Raw genomic sequence first — 24,750 nt, 5'->3', positions numbered from 1 at the left:
GTAGCCCCACGCACCAATGACAAGGACCACAAGTTTGACTGGGACAACACAATGGTCATAAGACAAGCTGAACAGGGCAATCAGGGAATTTCTGGAAGCATGGCACTCAGCCACAGATTCCATCAACATGCACCTTGACCTAGGCCCAATATAACAGCCACGGCAATGTAAAGCAACAGAAATGGAACCAAACAAATTCCAACACTGTGTCGCAGTGCTTCACAGGAGACTCCAAAGCACTGAAGATGTCACCTAGACAGCGGACGAAATGTCTGCAAATCAACTTCCCAGCTCAGTGAATATACCCAGAACTATGACAAGTTGGGTTTTTTCCTTAACAAACTGAGCTTTTGTTGGTATACGCGCCATAGGTCTGCAATTAGATGATTGATATGGGTTTTATGACTTGGAGTAGATTGAGTTGATAACATTGTGAATTTGACTGCTGGGGTTGAACTAAGGAAAGTGGAAAAGGTCAATGTGCACAATGGATACAACAGTTTAAAGTTGGTTCATTGGTCATTATTGTCAAAAACAGAAGAGTGATAAAGGTGATTTTGAACATTGTTTTCCAAGGTAAAACAATAAGCTCCAAGGTATCTTAATTTTTACCCAAAGAAATATTAATAAGTTTCAGTCACTTTGTATGCTTGTATATCCAGTGCAATGTCTGCAGGATTATTTGGTTTGTTTCAAGTTAAAATTCAACCCTCCAATCTATGTCTATATGCACCTTATCCAAAAAACACAGTTTGGAAATTTGGAGCAAGGCCCCTTGGTGTCACTGTATGCCTGCTAACTGGAAATTAATAGAGGCCTGTTCTTAGATTGCCTGGCTATGGTTGGTTTTCCTTTTGACAATATGCCCAAGATTGTTATCTCCCACTGTTAGAAACAAATAAGTGTAAACATGTGTCCTTGATGCCAGACTTTGACTTGTACCATGTCCAGTATTTGGTTCCTCCAGGTGAATAGTTCTCTTTCCCTCTCTCCTTTCTCTAGCTCCCTCGGAGAATATGGGTACATTTGTTAGGACTTTTGTTCAGGTTTGTACTTGCTTTTCTCAATTAAATAGTCATGATATCCCTGGCTGTTATTCCACTGTTATTTTGCACCACATGTCTGATGGCTTATTAGGGAAGCATAGTATGCACTTTGCGACATATTTTGATTTTACACCTAATAGTATGAGGATGTATTCTTTTCTATAAAATAAAATTCCTTTTTCTTTGCTTTGTAGATTTTGGGCAATGCTTCTGAGTTCAAGAGAGCAGTGAAGCTGGTGACTACTACAGTCTCTTTTAATAAAGATTCAACCGTGCAAGTCTTTGAGGCAACTATCAGGTAAACCACAGATTTAATTTTTATACCTGCTGTTTTATTTTCTGTTTTTGTCCAGCATCAACTCTTAGGATTTTGTGTGTTATGTGAAGACTGGGTCAAGCTTGTCTGTAAAGTCTTAAAAAAAAATGTGGGAACAGAGGTCGCTCAGTCAGCCCTCGAGCTCTTTATATGGTTGACTTTGCTGCATGCATGTTGCTTGGTTGAGAGTTTGCAGGTTGGAATGCCTGATGTCTTTGACTTTCTAAGCAGTCGAAGCAGGTTTGGAACATGGTGTCCAAGGACCAGTGCTGTGGTGTTACAGTACGTCTTGCTAGTGGTACACATTGTTGTCATTGGGTGTTGGTGTTGGAGGGAGTCAATGTTGATGGTATTAGATGGGATGTCAGTCAGATTGCTGTTATGTACTGAATGATGTTGAATTTCTTGGATGTTGGAATTTTACTCATCCAGGCAAGTGCCAAGTATTTGGCCATTCCTGACTGTGTCTTTATAGATAGTGGACAGGTTCTGGGCAGTCAGGAAGTGAGTTACTCACTGCAGCAATTCTAGTCTCTGATCTGCTGTTGTAACTGTGGTATTAATATGGCTAGTCGAGTTCACTAATGGTCAATGGCAGCCCCTGCAATGTTAGTTTTGGAGGCAGGTGTTCAGTAATGGTAATGTTCCCTTGACAGAACTATTCCTAATTGCATTTTAACAGCTTGTCTTGTTCTTCTGTAGGATTTTGGGGAGTTTGCTATCTGCACATATGATAATAATGGACCCTGCTCAACCCTTTGGAAATATGACCCCAGATGGTTATGATGATGAATTGCTTCACTTAGCTCGTGACCTGGCTGTGAGATTGCTGCCAGCATTTGAAAACACCAAAACTGGCATTCCTCATCCTAGGGTATGTGGCATGTAGTGTTCGAGTTGTAAGCTGGTGAATTTTTCATACCCGCTCATGCCTATAAAATTGTCATTTTGTAAAGTTGAGGAAACCGGAACAACTTCAAGTGCATAATCTTAATGTTAGATTTAGATAATTTCCTGCTTTTAAGCATGATAAATTTGGTTACAAAATTTGAATGACACTGATTTTCCTGTGGACTTGTGCATCCTTTTTATTTAAATCCACAAATGACAGTTAGTGTTACTTGTGCCATGTTTGGTATGATTGAGCAGAGATGTGATTTCCTGAACAGAGATAAAATTGGGAAATCTCATAAATTACATTTGCACAAATTAGGGAGCAACCAACTTGATTTTGACATGCTGATGCATAGAGTGGTCTATGTTTGCGAAAGAACAAATGAACCAGTGTCTGTGTGAGTTTCCTCTGGGTGCTCTGGCATCTTCCCACCATCCAGAGATGTGCAGGTTAGGTGAATTGGCCATACAAAATTGTCCATAGCGTTGAAGGATGTGCAGGTTAGGTACATTAGTCAGGGGTAAATGTAGAGTAATGGGGGAATGGGGCTGGTTGGGAAACTCTTTGGAGGGTCGATGTGGACTTGTTGGACCGAAGGACCTGTTTCCACACTGTAGGGATTCTATGAAAGTAGACCGGCATTGAATACTTCCAGATTTTTGGAAAACCAGCCCATAGTTATTTGTCTCAAGACATCCAAGCAGTGTTGTAGCTGCTTTTACATTGACTTTGCTATTCAGTTAATAAAATTTCTGCTTTCAAAGCGTTATTACTTGCAGCAACTTCACTCTGCACTGGCCAGCTTTGCTTGCTATTAATTTGAACCTAGGTCTGTGATAATTGTGAAACATGGTGATCAGAAACTAGCTGTGTGAACGCTGCTGTACGGCGACTTCTGTGTGATAACTTAAGTTGCAGTTAATTTTCTTTTTTTCAAAAAGAGTCACTCATTAACTTCTGAATGTTACCAAAATTGTATCCACATATCTTGGACTTATAAATGCCCAGGTCCACTTCAATTGTCAGCAGTTTCAACTCTTTAAAGGCATCAAAGATTTACTGCATAATTTGGTACTCAGCATGAACTGCTAAATATTTTTATTATTATTATTCCTGTGATCCAGGAAGTGATCAACCTCCAATCTGGATTGGCAAGCAACGTTTTACCACAATTCAGCTGAAAACATTGTCCCGGTTTCTAGCTCATCTCTATCCCGTTGCTGTCATTTCTGTTTTCATGCTGGCTGTTCCCTTCTAATTTGGCAGCCTTTGCCAGACCATGGAAGGTCATTTTATATCTAAGTAAATTTATTGCATGCACAATTTTATAAGTCAGGGCCGCACCTTAACTTGTAACAATCCTATGCCAAATGAATTAATGATTTGCTAATGAAACGCCAAAAGCAAGACTTTGGGTATCCACACTAGAAAAAATGTAACAAAAAGTAATAAAAAGATCAATGCAAACCTACTGCAGGGAAAATTGGTGGTACTTCGAGTGCTGGATTAGGAAGGAACAACCTGTATTATATCTTGAGTTAAATATTGCTATGTAGGATTTCAACTGTCAATGCTGCACCTAGTCATTCATTGATTTTCAGCTTTTTAGATACATGCTAAAGTTGCATTATCTTCTAAAAGTAAATTAACATTGCTCTTGTATTGAAAAATGTTTAGTATTTGCAGTACACTAGTAATTGCACTTTTACAATGCTGTGAGATTGTGGTATGGGCAGAAGATATCGAGAGGTTGTCACAGATGCAATTGCTTATTTAAGCAGCGCATGGCATGTTGGAGGAAAGGGTATTCAAACTCAGCCAAAATGTCTTGGAATATATTGTGACAGCTTAATTCCCCTGCTGATTTTGAGTTTATTTTGCAGTGTGGCACAGCAGAAAGTAATTAACTAAAGAAATCTTGTTTAAAACAAAACCTTGCAGGTAAATCTAAAGAAAGGAGTGCCTTCTACTTGCCTTAATGAAACCTGTACTGCTGGAGCTGGCTCTCTGCTTGTGGAGTTTGGAATCCTGAGCCGTCTCATTGGGGATTCTACGTTTGAGTGGGTAGCTCGCCAAGCTGTAAGAGCCCTTTGGAAACTCAGAAGTGATGAGACTGGACTTCTAGGTACTTAATGTAAATGTTCTTGGTGTAAAAATGCAAATTAAAGTGTCCACCATTGAACATTTTGACCTGTTAACAATAAGAATACTTATAAAACTCAACTTATAGCTTGTGATGTGAAATAGGCTATAATGTACAATAAAGTGTTCAGAAATGCTTTATTCCACGTTTGTGTTCAGATTGTGGAAGTAACTGAATTCTTAATTGTAAGACTGGCTTTGTTTCAGCTCATGCTGCATGATAATACAAATGGCATGAGATCACTCTGCAATTTCTTGACATTTAGGTAACATGGTTTTTTTATTCTTCCAACTAAATTGAACAATTTGACATTTTTACCACAGTATGCAACATTTGCCAGATCTTTGCTCACTGAGTAACTTTTCTGTGTATTTTTGTGGCCAACTGTCCAAACCTCTGTACTGTTGTCATTCGCAAATTTAGAACCATAACTGTTGACCCTTCATTGAAGTCACTTGTATAAATTGTGAACACTTGGGGTAATAGCACTGATCTCTGCAGTGCACCACCCCTTGTACCTTACCAACCTGAAAAAGATCCATTTTTGTCTACCTTCTACTTCCTGTTAGCCAACCAGTCTTTCTGCCTCTACCAATATGCTGCCCTCTACACTAAGCGTTAATTTTCTGCAATGTCTTTTGTGGCAACGTATCTGGTATCTAACTACAATACATCCAATGTTTCCTTTTTATCCTCTGAGCAGTAGGCTGTTTAGCTCCTTGAACCTGTTCCACCATTCAGTGCCATTGTGGCTGATGTTTGGCTTAACTCCATATACCTGCTTTTGGCCCATATCAACAGGATATCTTCTCAAAGAACTCCAATAGACTGATCAAACGTTTATCATTTCATAAAACCTTATCATTTCATAAACTCTCCAATTGCACTGCTACGGCTACTTTAATCAGGGCCTCTAACATTTTCCCTAGTACAGATGTTAAGCTAACTGGCCTGAAGTTTCTTGCTTTCTGACTGTCTCTTTGAAGGAGTTATATTTACCATCTTCTCGTCCATTGGAGAGAAGAGGAATTTTGGGCAATGAAACAAATGCCAAACCAATTAAAATGATCTAATTTCATTTTTAAGACCTAGAGTGAAGACCATCAGGATCCAGACATTTGGCCGCCTAAAAATAAAATTTACTCAGTACCACTCCTTTGGTTTTCCTCCTTCTGTTTTCTGTTCATTTTCATTGATTTTGGGATGTCACTTGTATCCTCTCATGAAGAATGCAAAATTCCTATTCAATTCCTATCGAACCTGCTTTCTATAGGACCAACACTTTTAAAGTTTTTCTTAATATTTATAGAGACTTTATGGGCGGCACAGTGGCTCAGTAGTTAGCCTCACAGCACTGGGGACCCGGGTTCGATTCCAGCCCCTGGCACCTGTCCGTGTGGAGTTTGCGCATGCTCCCCACGTCTGCGTGGGTTTCCTCCGGGTGCTCCGGTTTCCTTCCACAGTCCAAAGATGTGCAGGTTAGGGGAATTGGCCATGCTAAATTGCCCATAGTATCCAGGTATGTGTAGTTTAGCTGCATTAGTCGGGAGTAAATATAGGGTAGGGGAATAGATCTGGGTGGGTTACTCTTCAGAGGGTCATTGTGGAACTGTTGGATCAAAGGGCCTTTTTCCACACTCTGGGGATTCTAATTCTTCAAAAAAGTATCATACTGAAGGTTTGGTAATTTTTGAAAATATTCTGAGTAATCATCTAACCTGCCCTCTGCCCTTGTCTTGATAAAATTGTGCTTTTTCTTTTAGGTTGAAACCTTTAACCTTTTTTTTTCAGTTAACCATGGATGGTGAGTCCATTCCTTAGATATTTTCTTTTTCGTTGGAATGTATTTGTTCTGTGTCTTCTGAAATATCCCCTTAAGTGTTTGCAACTGCATCACTGTTGACCTATCTTTTAACCTTTTTTTTTAAATTCAGCTTTCTTGCACTTGTAATATTCCTATTCTGTAAATATCAGGTCTCTCCTCCCTTCTGTAAAATTCAGTTGTAATATGATCACTGCTACTTAGGATGTCTTTTTGTTATGAGGTAATTAATCCTGTTTCCTTGAACAAACAGATCTAGTTTGGCCTGTTCTCTGTTCAGCTTCACATTTGATGGAAATATGCTGAAAGCTTTCTATGAATTTGTTATCCAGGCTACCTTGCCCACTTTTATAGTGTATTTCCAGTAGATATGTAGACTTAAATTTCCCATGCCTTTCTGATAAGCTCTCATTTCTTCCTTTGTGCAGAGCCTTACCATGTAGTTAATATTACGAGACCTGTGCACCACACTAACAAGTGACTTCTTGCTTTTATCAAGCTGTTTCTACATTTGATTTCCTGAACTTAGTCATCCCTGTCGAATAACATCATTAACAAAGTCACCTCTCCACATTTTTATTAGCTCCCTGTCATTTGAAATATCTCACATTCCTCAAGCTTCAGGTCGCAATCCATGTCATCATCTAGCCCGAATGTACTTCCTGTTTATCTACCTTCTCAGTTTCCTCTTTATTTTGAATGCTGTATGTGTTCGGATACAGACACTATAGTTATAAATTCTAGTCTCCTGTTATTTGACTCTGATTCAAGCACTTTATCTCTTCCTGTCATTGCCTGTATATCATTTTACTTTTTAGTACCTTTTTGATCTAAACTCAACTTTATTTACCATATCATCCCAAATTTGATCCCTTGCCCCCTCTATTTAGATTTCCGTCCTCTCTACCTTCCAGCTGTGCAGTTAGCAAGGACAGTATATTCCTGATGAAGGGCTTTTGCCCAAAACATCAATTCCTTTCCTGCTCCTCAGCTGCTGCCTGATCTGCTGTGCTTTTCCAGCATCTGCAGTACCCACTTCTGCCACATATAAGCCCCATTTTCCTCAAGACTGATGTCCATGTCCCATGAACTGGATCCTACTACTCGTGCACAAATCTTCAAGCCATGCAATTAAAACTCTAATCTGATTTGCTTCATACAAATTTGCATGTGGCTTAGGTTGTGTCACAGATTGACATTCGAGATTCTCCTCCTTAGTATGGTTTTCAGCTCCTCTAACTGACCTTGCAGAAACTTCTTGTTTATGTTGATGTTGTTGGTACCCACACTAATCAGGACTACTGGATTCTCCTCTCCAGCCCTAGCACCAGACAAGCAACACCACCTTCTGGATTTGCTATGTTTAGCTGCTCCGAATTTTGTTATCTCCTTCAGTACACTGTCCTACACTAGCACTATTTTCTTCCATTGACCTTCCATCTCTTGAATGGCTTGTGCCATGATGGCATGGTCTGTTAGTACATCCACCCTGAGGACATTGTTCTCAAGTAGACAGGCAGCAAGAACCTCAAACCATTTGGGACAATTATGAATACTGAGGCTCTGCCCTCTTTTCTAGGTCCATTTACCTGCCTGTCACAGAGTCTCATTAATTTCACCTTGACCATTGATCAAGTCAGATTACTCAATCCTAAGAGGTGTGATTGCCTCTTGGTACAAATAATCCAGGTAAATTTCCTTATCCTTTAGTGCATCCCAGCTCAAAAGGTTTGAGCTGCTTTAGCTGAAGTGTTTCTCATATTTGATCTTAGGCACAAACTAAAGTTTTTGGTCTGCATGGCAAATTTGAGGGCTGCTAAATTTAATTTAGTTGATGCATATGGGGAATAAGCCTCTCTTTCTCTCTTAAATGGGGCTTGTTTTATTTCGTGAAGTTCTACTCCCTATTGATAACCATGAGCCCCTCCCAAACCCCTCTATCTGTTCTGATCAGAATTTCCCTCATCATCTATATTATACTTGTCCATCTGAACCAAACCTTGCTCCCGTTCAACCCAGCTGGTCGATCTCTCACACTTACACAATACCAAGCAGTATTATTTTCGCTGTCGTAGTCTTACCAGGTCATAAGGGCTGTTGTCTTCGTTAGAGGATGAAGCGACTGGTAGTGATTTAATCTGAGGGCCACCAGACGTCAGGCAAGGGAAGAGGTTGAGAAGGAGAGTCCTTCATCGTAACCTCAAACTGGTAATGGGAATTGAACCCATGCTGTTGGCATCACACTGCTCTGTAAACCAACAATACAGCCAGCTGAGCTAAATTGATTCCCCTGGTATTACTATAGTGTGAAGTCCCAACAAAGTATAACGCCAAGGCCATTAAATTTCTCATTCCGTCACAGCTTACAGTCAGTGTAACCATTTTTACTTAACTTTGGGATTGTTATATGTTCCTCATCAATAGTTTGTGTTGACGCAGTGAGGCAGTGCATCGAGACTATTCACAGCTGGTTTTTTTTTTGTGGACCATGGTTTCCCTACTTGATATTTGTAACTTGATACTTTTTTCTACAGAAATGGTCAAAATTCAATTGAGTTCTGTTATGAATGGGTTCACCTCTGTCCCTCATCTATGACAGTTGGATAGAGACCCAATTAAAGCAAGTAGATACTACTTTTATTAATTTTTTAAAAGTCCTTGATGGATAACAAAGCTAACTCTTCATCCATAAACAATAGTGTGGAGATTATTTTAAAAATAGCAAGGAATATATTAAAACACACTTTCTACTTCTGAGGGTCTGCGGCTTTAGTGCGCTTTGAAATCTAGTTGTGCAGGTATCACAGACTCTCGTGGGAGTATTTCAGTTTCCATCGTGCCATGAATTTATATAAATGTTGAAATATAGGCAGATGTTCCATTTCTAATGACTGACTTAAACTATTTGTTTAGAACCTTTTTGTTAGCAGCCAGTAGGATTTCTCCACTTTGGACATATTTCCTCCTGTTTAGAGTTTGTTACTTTACCAGATCTAATTGTCAAATTGCTACATCTCTACTCAACATTTAGAATTAAAATTCCACTGAGATCTTAATTGAAGAGTTTGAACTGTTTGAGCTCTGAGACATTGAGAATTGTCTCTTTTTTTTCTTTAACCATAGGGAATGTGGTAAACATTCAGACTGGACAATGGGTTGGAAAACAAAGTGGATTAGGAGCAGGAATGGACTCTTTTTATGAGTATCTTCTGAAATCCTACATAGTGTTTGGAGAAAGTGAAGATCTGGAGATGTTTAATGCTGCTTATGAAAGCATTCAGAATCATCTGAGAAGAGGGTATGATATCCTTGTACTGTGAATTTTAAGCTCTTGGATAAGTACTCTCTTCAGCGCCAGAAACTGCTAGCCTTTCTTCATCTATTTTAATATTTATTTCATTGGCACCGTATTAGATTTTCCTGCAGTTGCAAATTCACTGAAAATTCAGCAAGCAGTAATTTCTGTCATTTTTGTTGAATGTTTTTGAAGTGTTGAACCTTATAATTTGTAATATAAGGATTAAAGGAGGCAAAATGGTTATGGAAATTAACTTAAACTTTTAATTGAGAGCCCCATCCTTCAACTGTTAATGTTAACGTGTACGAAACTCTTGTAGCTCAAAGTCATCTTTAACCTATTATTTTGCTTAATCCTGCACTGAAAAAATTTTGAAAAGCTTGAATGACAGAAACTACTACCTGGAGTAGGAGGGATTAGGCTGTTTGTTTAATTCAAGGCCAAGTTTATTTTATTTTCATAACTTAATATTATGGGGAAATTGAGCAAGTGTTAACAGCCTAAAGCAGATTCTATTAAGAGTGTCGTTATGTTTTCAGTGCCTTTGACAAAGGTTCTACATTGTCAAATACAAAGCTCAGCTTGCTGATTTGAATTAAACTGTCTGTGGTTTCAAAAGGGTAATGGGGATTGTTGGTTGTGTTTCCAGACAACGGTTGTGGTTTAATGTTTGCGAAATATGTTTCCTGCTATGTGAGAGCAGTAACATAATTTTTAAAGCTGCAGAAGTGCATGCACTCCAACTTTTTTCAAGGCAACAGCAATTAATCCGCTTTTTGTAATCAAGATGTCCATCTGTAATTTCCTCAGCAATGTGACCACTTTATAAAATAAAAAGCTTATGCACCTTTTGCAAACTCGAAAACGTTGTTTGCTAAGTAGACTTGATATAAAGTTTATTGGATTTTGACATAGAAAATCATTTCCCGTTGTCATTTAGTGTTTTTCGAAGTTGTACTGCAGTCAACGCTGTACTAAATACCTTATCATGGCAGGGAGTCAGAAATACCTGAGCATATTTGGTCTGAAGACTATTTGTTCTTGAATGTTGAATCTTGAGTGCATGGGACTTCATTCTTCCAGGACAGATATTTAAATGTATTTTAGGGAATGACGGTTGTCAAATAGAGGGTGATTGGAATGGATTGATAGATTATGCCTGAAATTCTGGCACTTCTTCAATTTCATTAGTCTGTCTTACTCACCACGCTATGTTGGTACAAATAAATTTGGGTCTCCAAATCAGAATACTCCACAGCTTGGTAACAGTCCATGAGAATTGTTATCTAAACTTTTTTAAACAAACCTGTAATCATTTACAACATGGCATGGTACATTATTGGCGATATGCAGTTGTGATGAATTGAGATGCTGCCACATGAATATACTGATGGACTACTCATCCTTGTATTTGGGGTGGTGGAGCCAATGTACTCTTCCAGCTTGAAGGTTTATTGTCAGTTGGGATTTACTACTAAAGTCTAATTGTAATTTTGTATTATTTCTTAACATGTAGCCGCGAAGCTTGTAATGAGGGAGAGGGAGATCCTCCGCTGTACGTTAATGTGAATATGTTTAATGGCCAACTCATGAACACCTGGATTGATTCACTCCAGGCATTTTTCCCTGGTCTTCAGGTATATTCATTGATTTTAAAATAGTGATTTTTCTAGGTTACTTAATAGGCTTCCAAAGTGTGGCGATGTTTCTAGAGTGTGAACAAGTATTTATTTGCTTCAGGTTTTAACAGGTGATATAGAAGATGCAATTTGTCTTCATGCCTTTTACTATGCGATATGGAAACGCTTTGGAGCTCTTCCAGAGCGGTATAACTGGCAACTCCAAGCACCTGATGTGATGTTTTATCCACTGAGGCCTGAATTAGTTGAATCCACTTACCTGCTTTATCAGGTATGACATGAGAAATATATTTATGAATAGTACCTCCACTTAGTGTACCTCTGACCTTATCCATTCAAAAGAACTCTCTTCCAGCCTGCTTAAATTATCAGTATAAGCAATTTCAGTTAACATCCCTTTGGCTTCACTGGAGCCTTGGGTTTGGGTAATTGTTACAGGGTTATATTTCACTAAAGTTGACACAATATAGGGTATACTCTGCCACACCTGATCAGGTGAACTGCTGAAATTGCAGGCTATTTTTCAAACCTTCCTTTTATTACAGCAGATTTCATCCTGTGCTACTTCTGGATGGGTGAAAGTAGTGGCACAACACTTACAACTCTCACAGATTGTTTTTTTAGTTTAGGATTTATTAGGTGCAAGAATTTTGAACAAGACAGACTGAATACACTAAGCTGAACATTTCCTCCATGGGTTTGCACTGTTGGTTCACTCAAGGATCCAGCTCTTCTGTCATGGCTATAAATCCCTTTCTGACTCATTTGGCTGGCATTAAATGTTTCTATATGGCATTTAACCTGAACCTTTAGGTTCCATTGACATGTTTGATTTCTTCCTAAATTCTATGTTGTTATCTCACTTTTGCTCAGGTGGTAAACACAATAAGGTCATTTAAAACCAACATGGCAATTTCAGCATGTACCCCTACGCAGCACAATGCTTAGGGTTTTTGGTTTGGAATTTCCACTCCCTGCCTTACAGAGCAAGCGTTCTTTAATGGAGTGTAACTCCAGTCTCACAGCTAGGCAATTTATAATGGACATATGAGTTGATTGTGAATCCTTTGTTTAACTCTGTTGCATGCCTCCATATTTACCTCTATTTTGGAAGGTGGTGGGAGAAAAATTTTCTTTAGACTGTGGCATAGATTGACAGATAGTAACACCCAAGGCTGGATGTTAATGGGACCAATGGTTTTTAGTAGTTAAACTTAACAGACATATTTTATGGGACAATAAATAACAGTTCTTCAGTGCTGACTTTTCCAGGCTTCCAGTGTCTTAGCAGAGAGTCTTTCAGTAATGGCTGCATACCTGTGTTGCAGGATTTTAATGTGTAGATGTGTGTGGACGAATGGTTAGTCTGAACTTCCAGGCTGGACCCCAGAAATTGGGCTTTTGGTCAGTCATAAGAAGTCGCAACTGGATCCTGTACAGGATATGGTTTCTACAGTTCTGTACAGTCAGACATGGAATGTTCTGCATGGGATAGATTTATAGTGCAGAGGAGCCTAATTGCATCCCTTTGGAGGACGGTATCTATCTCATGGTCCAGGTTCAACTAGAGATAAATCATGATTGTGATAGACTTCATCCCTTTGTTCCCATGGATGTATGTTTATGACTACCTTTCAGCTGAGTTTAATTAAACTGGTTCCACATACCTGTATGTAGGAGAAATTAGTTTATTTTTACCCTGTTTTGAAGCCAAGTACAGGCAGCTACAAATTTCTTAGGTTCTTCCTTGTCCTACCCAACACTTCAACTCATACTGTGGTACTATTCTACATACCTATGACTGAGCTTGAGGGTACTGAATTTAGTCAATTGTAGTGTCCATTATTGTTTTACCAAAGAATTGTAAATTAGGCACAGAGCACTGTTCGTGAAATGTGTGTTATTTCTTAAACTATTCTATAAACGCTATATATTTAAACATTCAGACGATTTTATGTGGAGTATCAGCATTAATTGTTTAACCTGATGTTCTCAATTACTAACCACTTCCTTTTTTTTTGTTTAATATCAGGCAACAAAAAACCCTTTCTACTTGCATGTGGGAATGGATATTCTCCAGAGTTTGGAGAAATACACCAAAGTCAGGTCAGAACTGGAATAAGTCTGATTTTTTTATTTCTGTCCATGTGACACAGGCCACATTGGTTCCTCATAAAAATTAAAAGTCCAGAGTTGCTCTGATTCCATTTACTGGCGTCTTTGGATATAGGCTTTCTTTTTAAAACTGATGAATTTTGTATCTCTTTGTCTAGAATCTTTAAGTCAGGGTTAAAAAGGCTTATTGAAATTGACAAAGTAACTTTCCATTGTATTTCTTGCTGGATTCTTTGAATCAGTTGGCCTTGGGGGAAGGGGAAGTTTGCTTGGCTGTATGATTGTGCAGAGTGGAAAACTGGTAGCTATTCAAAATATGGAAAACTGGAAGGAAAAAAGTGGAGTTTCTGTGGGCACCTTATGTCAGAGATGCTCTACCTCAAGTCTATCAGATTGATTTAACTCAGCAATGCCAATTGCATGTAAAGGCTTTTTGGACTTCAACAGAATCAACCATACACAGCATTCAAGCAAACATTAATAGAAATAAGGTTGGCATTTTGCATCCTAGTCTCTGGATAGCAGTGCAGCACGGCAGATCTTGGCCAAGATCTCCCATCGTTTGTTCTGTAAGTGCTGTTTCATTTATGTTCTTGTTGTGTTGTGCACACAAACTCAGTGTCCCCACTTTAGTTTCAGTGCACGATTGTTTGACACAGGCCACTATGTTGCCACCTACTCAAACGATTATGACCATCCTCCAGTCTGACTGTTACATTCCGAAACGTCGACTTCTCTACCTCCTGCTGCCTGGTTCACTGTGTTCTACCAGTCTCCTGCTTGTCTACTTTGGATTACAGAACCTGCAGGGTTTTTTTGTCTCTAACAGAATGCAGTTATGCATGTTAATAGTTAACAGGATTAGTTTATGATCCAGAGCAATGTTATTCAAACTATGGTGGAAAGATGAATGGCAAACTGTTTGGGTATTGCAAATATATAATCAATGGCTTGGAAAGGATGGACGCTAAGAAATTGTTTCCGTTAGGCGAGGAGACTAGGACCCGTGGGCACAGCCTTAGAATTAGTGGGGGTCAATTCAGAACAGAAATGCGGAGACATTTCTTCAGCCAGTGTGGTGGGCCTGTGGAATTCATTGCCACGGAGTGCAGTGGAGGCCGGGACGCTAAATGTCTTCAAGGCAGAGATTGATAAATTCTTGATGTCACAAGGAATTAAGGGCTACGGGGAGAATGCGGGTAAGTAGAGTTGAAATGCCCATCAGCCATGATTAAATGGCAGAGTGGACTCGATGGGCCGAATGGCCTTACTTCCACTCCTATGTCTTATGGTCTTAAAGCCATTTGGACAATTTTCAAGATGGTGCTACAATATGGACTATTGATTTTTGAATTCTGTCATCTGATTTGAACATCTGGGTTGTTCAGAGACTAAAAAGAAAACACTTATTCTTAAAACAACTGCAACAATCAGCTCACCACCCTGGTTTAATAAAAATCATCTGAATTGAAATTAACATTTTATTAAAAGGTGTTAAAACTGGAACTCTGTCAGCCATGAAGAAACCCCCCTCTCCTATTTTGATTTCCACCTGCTTTGCTTATTGGCAATGAACACTAGTGTGCCATTATCAAGCTTGGAAACCAGGAACCCAACATTGATATATATAAACTACCTGTATTTCAGGCAACTACTTTTGGCAGAGCTGAGGAAATGGATTTGTAACTAGAATCAGCTGGAGAAAGTGCTCATATACCTCAAGAGAAAAGTATCCATTGGCAGAAGTGATGAAGTATAAATACGAAAACAGAGACCTCAAAGGTCAACTGAAATAATTGCTACTTCTGAGAATAAAATAATTCTGACATTGAAACCATACAGATCAAGGGCACACAAAGGACTATACACTAAATCTTTAATCTTCCTTTTGTACTGTACACTATCCCTTTTAACTTTGTGTCTTTGTGTACATATGCTTGACATTGGTTTTGTTTTGAGGTTAGAGAATATTGTTCTTTCTTTCACTTCAGGGAACCTTGTATTTGGCTTGTTGCAATAGAGTACGTTTTCATTCGAGATGCTTATGGCCTTGTGCTAAAAGGCGCATAACTTTTACACCCTTCAGAGGAGGTTGCAAAGAGGAGAATCTGTTTCAGCCTTCCTTTCCTGGTTGTTACACAGTGAGATCATGCATCCTGCCTGGTGGCTGTTCCCTGCATAATGTTAACTAGTCATGATCCTATACACAGCTGTGTCTTTGCTTGTCCAGGTTAGTTGTGGCCTCCCTCCCAGTTAACTTAAAAAAAAAGAGTGAGCTGTCAAGTTATTGGCAGTTAATGAAGTTGAGGGCATGCAAATTCCATCTAACAGCTAACAAGGATTAGGCCACAAAATGGCAATATAAGAATTGATTCATTAGCTTGAATTATATAAATCATGGTTGCACCTTCATGTTTCAACTTGATATACCTCACTATTGTTCCCTTAACAAAGTTGCTACTTTGGATCTATTTGTTTTATGTAATTTGCAGCACGTCTAAACCAATGGCTATATTTCCAAAATGACTCAATTTTTCACTTAAAGAGTCAGAAAACAAATGCTGATCTGCACTGTGATGGCGCTGTTTAGGAGCATTTTTCAATTTGTTTGATTTTTGTCTGAATTGCCCTATTATAAGTGTATGTAGGTGTTGCAAGTAAATTTTGTACTTGAGCACAAATTGAGTTGGGGAGAAGAGCATTGTATGCCTGTCTAGAGTTGATATCCCAAGTGGTTAGCTTAATTTTGCTATCATTCACATGTTAGCTTTGACCAAAGAACAAAACTATAGGTGCTGTACAGTCATTCATGAGTAGCTATAATTATATATGGAAAAATATAGCTCTTTTAAGTACCAGGGAGAATTTCTATCTTGACATCTGTCAAAATGATTATTGATGCAGGTACATGCTTGGTAACTTTGCTTACTTTGAAGATAAGCTATTTCCTGTCAACTCCCTTTTAGGTAGGCCTTTACGCTTGCCTTGGGGCCAGGGTCCTCTGGGTGTTGGCAGGCATCTAATTTTATGTACCTATTCAATATGTTAAGAGCATAGAAACTTCAGAAAAATTAGTTTCAATGCAAGAAATTATCAGAAGTTATAACCAATATGATTATCTCCCCAAAAGACTGACTTTAATGAGAAACCTTGTTGTCTTGGTAAAAACTCATGCCAAACTCTGTTGCTGGAGTTATAATTGTTTGTTTTCTTTGCAAACAGATGTGGTTATGCCACACTTCACCATGTGATAGACAAATCAAAGGAGGATCGAATGGAGAGCTTCTTTCTCAGTGAAACCTGTAAATATTTATATTTGGTATGTTACTCAAATATTTGAGGGAAATTTATCATTTATCAAGTTGTTAATATCAGTATGATTTTTCAGGATGCATCTTAATGTATAACTGTGCTGAATAATGATTTACCTAGGACTTGAAAGGTACATCCTGAAGGAGAAAAGGAAATCATTTGAGCTTTGGTGGTTTGCATGTTCTACCTCTTTATATTCGTTGCTTGCTAATTTGCACTGTACTTCGGGAACCAGGGCCAGGTGAGGTCTTAAGATAAACCCCGGTCATGGATGGGAATTAACTGGAATAGGGTATAAGGTGTTAAGTTGTATTTTTAATTTTTTAAATAACAGATGGGAGATGTAGTTTAACACGGTGTAGAGTAATTCATTGTAGTAGCAAGGATGAAAGGCAATATTACCTAAATGGTCAAGTTCTAAGAGGTGCAGGAACAGTGACAACTTTTGAAAGTGGAAGGACAAGCTCAGTTTTGTTTTGAAATGCAGGGTCCTTCTCTTTATTATGAGAATCATAGAATACTCTAGCAAGAATTTATATTAAATCATTAGCGAGGCTCCTGCTGATGGCTTAAGTCTAATTCTGGGTATCATATTTACAAAGAATGTCAACTGGAGAGAGTGAAGAGGATGAATTAATAGAATAAAAAGAAGGGTAGAGAGACTAGATAAAGTGAAAATGTGGGAAGTAACAGGTTCTCAAAAATCGCATTTTAGTCAAGTAAGTAAGCAACAGTTTTAGCAGCTGATAATTAGGACCATCTTGAATGTAGTTGGCAAGTGTACCAAAGTCAATATTTAATTTACCTGACAATGTCTTTTTAATATGAACGTACAAATAAAGAGCAGGATTAAGCCACTCCAGCCTGGTCTGCCATTCAATATGGACATGACTGATCTGATTTTTCCATGTTTTCACCTACCCTCTTTCTGCTCAAGCATCCATCGAGCTGTGACTTAAAAATATTAAGTACTCTGCTTCCACCTTTTGAAGAAATAGTTCGAGTTGTGATCTGGCATCTGATTCAAAAGGGAATCAGATGAATAAATGGAAAATGATCACAAGGTTATCAGAAAAGGGCAGGGACTAAATAGTGAAGTTTAACTCTAAGAATAGACAAGCTAAGTGGCCTCCAATGTGCTACAAAATTTCATAATTCTGAAATTTATGAAGTGGGTAAACAGCATTAGAATCTTTGCTGATGCGTGGGCTCCCAATCTACTGTCTTTCCTTCTAAGAGTCACACCAGGTAGTTTACTGAGCTCTACAGCCGTTCCCCCACCTCTGTTGAAGTATGTCAGTTGGGATTGAGAGACACATTATGCCACCGTCCACTGCTTTTTCGATACCTCTGTTCAAACTTTCTCATGTTAAATCATGTTAACTTAGCTGTAGGGCTGTATGTCAGAAGGCTAGAAGGGCGACCCCTCAAATGTGAGGATGGAAACATTATTGCATGTAGTGCCTCGAGTTCAGAACTACACTAATAACCTAGATAGTTTTCGTGCTCTGAGCTAAATTTGAAGCTTGGGGCGAAAGAAATCAGAGGGTCTGAAAACATATGTGTGGCATTTAAATGTGGATAAATGAAACCCAAAGCAGATATTTAATTTTGGTGGCACCTTTAACATAAAACATTCCAGGGCACTTTTCATTTGCAAACTTTGATTGTATGTCTCTCTGTTCCAAGTTGCATCACTACGTTATGAACTTTCAAGTATACATTTAAAAAAAAAAATCAGTCTTACCATAAGAAGCCAATAACGAAAATTGACAATTTGATCCATCAATGTTCATCTCTCCAATATTCAAATAACTTCAACCAACTGTTTTCATCTCTGTTTACTCCAACCCTTAATAACCGCATATGTCTGCACATTTTAGCTTGGAAATTTAATCTATATGTACTCACTCCATGGGTAAAAGAGGTTCTTATGGTATCTGGCAGTTTTTTCCACAAGCTTATATTTGACCTATATTAGACTTCATTGTAATAAATCAAGATTTTTAATTCAGCCATTTCTGGCATGCAATCCAAATAAGATTCTGTTCAAGTTGCTTTTAGTGATTGTTTCGTAGTAGGAACCAATTTTTAATCTGTTTTTCCTTTTGACTGTACAATCAGCTATTTGATGAAGACAACCCATTGCACAGATCTGGGAGCAAATATATTTTCACAACCGAGGGCCATATTTTGCCAGTAGACAAGCTTTTCAGAGAAAAGCCTTGGGAAGATGTGTCTTCTAAAGAAGAAAGTACTGTGGATAACTCTGGAGTACTGGACCACAAACCTGCCAACTCGAGCATTAATGTAAGTAAAATAAAAGCCTGGAGTTTGCGCATGATTTGCAAATTAAAATGAACACCTTTTCTATATAGTGAACAGTATATTTCAGACTGACATTGTGATGGTCACCTACCTGATCTCGGGTAATGTGCTGTGATAAAACATCTTGAATAGGTCTTAAAATAGCCAGTGTTATTTTTCTGTTTGGTTCATGATTTGACATTTTGTTTCATTGACCTAAATCTCTGTCTGTTCCCAAAGGGGTTTGGTGTTTTATTATTGCCATGGGTCACAGTTCTGAATCCTATCCATTGGTTTCAGTATTGCTAACTTCAGCTAAGCTGAAGAAATAAAGTGAACAGCTGAAGTTAACCCATTTTGTGAGATGTAACCTTTTTTGTCTGGATTCTGAGTTAATCAGAAATGGCATTGCACAAAATGTATAAAATATATGGCACAGAATTATTTGTGGAGTATTTGCTGTTCTGAGTTAGTTTACTGTTCAAGGTGAGGAATGTTGGCATGGATTAGTGAACAGGGGTTTATTAGTGTAACCCAGTTCAGGAATGGATGGTGGTTGTGAACATGCAAGTTTCCTTCTCCTCCTCTCCCACCACCACCTTGATATTACATGAGAATGCTTTCCTTGGTTATTGTTGTAGTATAATTTATTGCTTTTAAAAATCTTTCCACAGTGCAACAGAGTCCCCAGTGAGAGGAGATATGCACTTCCCTTAAAAGGAGTTTACATGCAGCAGATTGACCAAATGGTGGGACTTCTTTAAACCAACCTCAAAGAACTCATCGAAGAATTGGCAGGGACTTAATCTTCAACTATGCAACTTTTTATTTTGTGTACAAATATATTGACATTTATTTATTAAGATTTTTACAACTTTTCAAAAAGATTTCTAAACAAGTCATTTCTAATAGTGATAATACATTTTATACTCCTGCTTTTATGCAGGAGTTTTTTTTGTTTATTTGAATATGTAATTTTGATGCATAGTGTCTTCTGTGAAGGCGTGCGATTAATTGTTTGACTACAGGGCTCTTCCAGAAAGTATAAAATGCAAGATGGCTTACAGTAGGTATTTAAATGAGTTTGAATATTTGTGTAATTTCCCCTTAAATGTTTAATGATTTGAAATAACTAAGTTTCAGAATGCATAGTTATACTAATGTAAGTGCTGCACTTGCATGGGAACACCATGAAATGGTGATAATCTGGCATATGGAAGATCGTTCACACGCTCTTGGGTGCAGGGGATCCAAATATCAGGGTGAAAGTATTTTCTCTAGATTTGCCTAATGTGCCTTGTACTTTGAACAAAAGTAGATCATGGCATCTTGTCTGAGCATTAAATATGCCTTGACATGCAAGTTGTCTGATGTACAGTTGGTATACCCCAATAGTTCTATTCTCGTGTGGTCTCGTATTATAGGAAAACGGCGTAATAGCCACACCATGTGTAAACTAATGGGGCCAGAATCGTGGTATAGCCAATACATGTAAGGAAAGTTCACATTCTGCAAATAATGATCTAAATTCTTTAATTACTTTAAAGCCAATTCGCATTGCAGAATTGGTTACTGCAGAACTGACTGTACATGCTTTGCCCATTATATGGTTGGCTGTTATGGACTGCAACACTATTATGGTCAAGTGTGCCTTGGTTGAGATCTATTCATCAACCACACTTTGTTACATTTTTGTGAAGGATTCCTTATGACCTGACTTCTGTAAATGCAAAAATCACTCTGATATTGTATTACCGGTCCCAAAACCACACAAAGGGAGCAACATGTGTTGAACTTTGTTCAGTACCTCCTCCATATTAGTACAGCTCTGTTTGGGGCTCTAATCGGCATTCTTACGTTCCCTGGTATTGCATAATTGTTCTCGTGTGTCATCTTAATGTGGTTGCCTTCAGTTGAGACTTCAGCAATTTCAACTTCATAATCTTGTGCATGCATGACCACTGAATTCTATCAATGTTTTCAGAGCATCTGTTTCTGAATTATATAGTATAAATGAATCTTCAGATGGGCAATTATTGAATTGCATTTTATGTTTTTGTATCTGATGAACTGGCATTGGGTGACAATGAATAAGTTAGGCTATTGTGATGAAATATCTAAATCTTTTCAGCAAAGTGTGAAGCAGTGTTTAATATTGCTTCCCGGACTTAGACGTAATCACTTACTTTCTGGTCTATTTTGTATATGTCAGTTAGGGCACCCTTTTTCTTAGGTGCATGCATTTTTGTTCTCTGATATAAAATTTCAGCGTGGGTTTAATGTTGTGGAAATTTCAGCTTTGATCTTCTGCGTAGACTACTGGCTAGGACTCTTAATTATCTAGGCAGAAGGGAAGAGATGAAGAAAGAGGGAAGCTGATTCTGTATTCCCTAATCTGCCTGTCTATGTTTCATAAGCTGGCAATTGAGATTTCAAGTGAAGAACACAGTTTCATAGTTCCAAAATGACTGTGTGCATGAAGTTGCGATGCGGTGCAGAGATTGGTCAATACTGCTTCCCGGACAAACAATTTTTAAAGACAATTTTATACAGCACCTTTCACATCTTTATCATTTTATAAGCAAAAGTGAATTTTGGTGATGCTATGCGTTGACATTTTGTGACAGTATTTTCTGACACCAAGTGTTTAAGGAGCTGCTCGTGCTTCATTTAATCCACTGTAATTCCAGCTGTGCAATAGTGGGTTGCATTTCAGTAACTCTTTCTCTCGATCTAATCTCCTAATAAGGCAGCTCTGTGCAATATCTTAAGTGAAATAAGACTGAGAACTAAAAGTAGTGAAATCATGGCTCAGAAATGATAGCTTCTCAGTACTGCATGTCTCATCTAAAGACCTCCAGTTTTTCCTACTGTACATCTGAAATATCTGTACTTCCAGCTGGAAAAAAATCCTAGTTATTCATGGTTTCCTTGATGAATTGAGAGACCTAGAAACTGAGCAGATTTGTGTATTCATTTATTAGAAGGAAGGTATTGGATTGCCTGCATCCTTCTGAAACTACATGTTGTTGTATTTGGCTGTATTTTTTTTTGTCCAACAGTATTTGAAGTTTTGTTTTGTGCAGAGTTACCTACAATTCACCCTTTAATTTTGAGTTTCCTATAGATTTTGAGTGGTCTGTCTTTTTTGGTGTAGATGCGGAAAGAATGAACCTGATCAGGCAACAGGAGCTATCATAGAGGGATCTTCCTTTGGTTAAATGTGCAATGAAGGTGCCAAATGTTGAAGGTTTTAACATTTTCTATTTATATCACACCTTTTTGATATAATTGACCAATCTGCGTGGAGCGGCAGAGAGGATATAAGCACATTTGATCTGACTTTATTTTTAAAAAACATAGGATAGGTGAATTGTCAAACTTTGTTTCTTATGAATAAAAGTATTTACCTAAAACCTGAATGTTTAATATGCAGGATAATGTTGAACCATTAAAGTTTACCAAAATCAATGTGCAATACACTTATATAAAAGGAAAATTGTATAAAGTTTTATTTTCCCAGAAATGAGCAGTAGTATTGAAATTGTGAAAGGACCAAACAAATGTCAATAAAATAAATGCAGTGCCATTGTTTTTATTTGCTGCTCGTATTTGCAAACGTCCGTTCCAAAGTGCATAACTCCATCTCCACTAAGCTCTGCTCATAAGACTTGGTAAAAATGACAGGGTTTCTTCCATAACCAGTTGGTATGGTGCAGCTGATGAGTAAAGCAGAGGATTGAAGTATCCTTTGCTCACGGGCACGTTCCTGGAAAGATGTCCCTAATATCATCCTTTATTTCTGTGACCTTTCCTGCTTATGTTGGTATTTATGGTGCTTACAAACTGTCATAACTCCCTGTTTAAATATAAGTTAATACCTCAGATTTTTGGTACACGATATTTTAAACTCTGTTCTCATCTTTTTTTCCCCCTCTTCCTCTTATTTCTGCAATCTATTCAATTGTCTCTCATTATTGCTAGAAACTGAATTGGGCTAGTGAATATGAGATGTGGCGATACAAGAACAGATCAGAGGCTGGGAATTTGCACCTGCTGACTCGCCGACTGACTTGCCTGGATTAGTGCTCGTCAACGACACTCAAGACTCGACATGATCCAGGACACTGATTAACACTAGATCTGTAATCACTTTCTCTTCTAACCACCGACACTCAGCCGCACTGTAGAAATTCATTGAGGTCATCAACATCTTCCAAACCAATGACCACTTTGATCTCGAAGGATACGGGCAGGTGATAAATGGCAACACTTCTAGCAAGTTATCGTCCTAGCCACTTGTCAACCTGACTTGAAAATGTAGTGCTGTTTTGTTTAGAGATCAGAATCCCAGAATTCCCTCCCTAACAACATTGTGGGTATGCATGCAGCAACTGGGCTACCATGGTTAAAGATGACAACTTGCCACCAAATTAAAGGCAGCTGGCAGTGGGCAGTAAATGTTGGCCGGGCCAGTAATGCCCTTGCCCTCAGAATGAATAACGATGTGCATGATAGGTCTTTCTTTCTTGCAACATTTTCCCCCAAGTTTTCTATTGCTATTAAGTCACGCTTCACTTGTGTACCATTTCCAAGCCATTTATGTACATTTGCAAGCAAAAAGGCTATAGGAGGTGCCTTAGATTTTTTTTTGTTCCTGGCGGCTATTCAAAATTTAAACCAATTCAGAATCTTCCTTAATTAATTAACCCCTGCCCAACATAACTGGACTACTGACCCAGTCTTCTATTCAGTGCACAAAAAAACTTGCTTAAAATCGAAGTTTCATATTTTTGAATTCCTTCTGTCCATTATCTTCAAATTTAAGAAAGTTTGACTTGAAAATTCTCTGCTCTACAAACTTATTTATTCTGTATGGTGAAGACTTCAGCCTTTCTAAACAATCTACATACAACAAGAATATAAGTTCCCAGCTTTATTCTGGGTGAAAGTATAACTTCCATCAATCCTTTCAAACTAATTCTAAAATTTGGATACATCCATCCAATTTGTACAGGTGTATGTTTATGTATCTTATGAGGCTGCTTGATATGTTTGAGAGACCGTGAGGGCTGCAGATGCTGGAGATCAGAGCTGAAAATGTGTTGCTGGAAAAGCACAGCAGGTCAGGCAGCATCCAAGGAACAGGAGAATCGACGTTTCAGGCATAAGCCCTTCTTCAGAAATGAGGAAAGTGTGTCCAGGCTAGGATAAAAGGTAGGGAGGAGGGGCTTTGGAAATGCGATAGGTGGAGGGAGGTCAAGGTGAGGGTGATAGGCTGGAGTGGGGTGGGAGCGGAGAGGTCAGGAAGATGATTGCAGGTTAGGAAGGCGGTGCTGAGTTCGAGGGATTTGACTGAGACAAGGTGGGGGGAGGGGAAATGAGGAAACTGGAGATGTCTTGAGTTCATCCCTTGTGGTTGGAGGGTTCCCAGGCAGAAGATGAGGCGCTCTTTGAGAGAAAGTGAGGGCTGCAGATGCTGGAGATCAGAGCTGAACGCCTACTTGCGGAACGTTTCAGAGAACACCTCTGGGACACCCGGACCAACCAACCCACCCAACCACCCCGTAGCCCAACACTTTAACTCCCCCTCCCACTCCACCAAGGACATGCAGGTCCTTGGACTCCTCCATCACTAGACCATGGCAACACCACAGCTGGAGGAAGAGCGCCTCATGTTCTGCCTGGGAACCCTCCAACCACAAGGGATGAACTCAGACTTCTCCAGTTTCCTCATTTCCCCTCCCCCCACCTTGCCTCAGTCAAATCCCTCTAACTCAGCACCGCCTTCCTAACCTGCAATCATCTTCCTGACTCTCCGCCCCACCCCACCCCACTCCGGCCTATCACCCTCAC

At 38.8% G+C, this 24,750-nt stretch overlaps 1 protein-coding gene across 1 annotated transcript in view; it reads left to right on the top strand.

Moving 5' to 3' along the window:
- edem1 (ER degradation enhancer, mannosidase alpha-like 1) overlaps positions 1-22,483 on the top strand; it is a 43,254-nt gene extending 20,771 nt beyond the window's left edge. Inside the window, exons 3-12 of the mRNA XM_087994500.1 lie at positions 1,241-1,344; positions 2,065-2,236; positions 4,199-4,382; positions 9,346-9,520; positions 11,037-11,157; positions 11,261-11,431; positions 13,193-13,266; positions 16,498-16,594; positions 18,712-18,897; positions 19,569-22,483. Of these exons, the coding sequence (XP_087850626.1) occupies positions 1,241-1,344; positions 2,065-2,236; positions 4,199-4,382; positions 9,346-9,520; positions 11,037-11,157; positions 11,261-11,431; positions 13,193-13,266; positions 16,498-16,594; positions 18,712-18,897; positions 19,569-19,658 (1,374 nt within the window). The 3' untranslated portion in view covers positions 19,659-22,483. The remainder of the gene's footprint in view (positions 1-1,240; positions 1,345-2,064; positions 2,237-4,198; positions 4,383-9,345; positions 9,521-11,036; positions 11,158-11,260; positions 11,432-13,192; positions 13,267-16,497; positions 16,595-18,711; positions 18,898-19,568) is intronic.
- The last annotated feature ends 2,267 nt before the right edge of the window (positions 22,484-24,750 follow it).

Source organism: Chiloscyllium plagiosum, unplaced genomic scaffold (assembly GCF_037043375.1).
Source record: "Chiloscyllium plagiosum isolate Xiang-an unplaced genomic scaffold, Cpla_swu_hap1 HiC_scaffold_14, whole genome shotgun sequence".
Classification (NCBI taxonomy): Eukaryota; Metazoa; Chordata; class Chondrichthyes; order Orectolobiformes; family Hemiscylliidae; genus Chiloscyllium; species Chiloscyllium plagiosum.
This window is presented reverse-complemented; position numbering and strand designations above follow the sequence as displayed.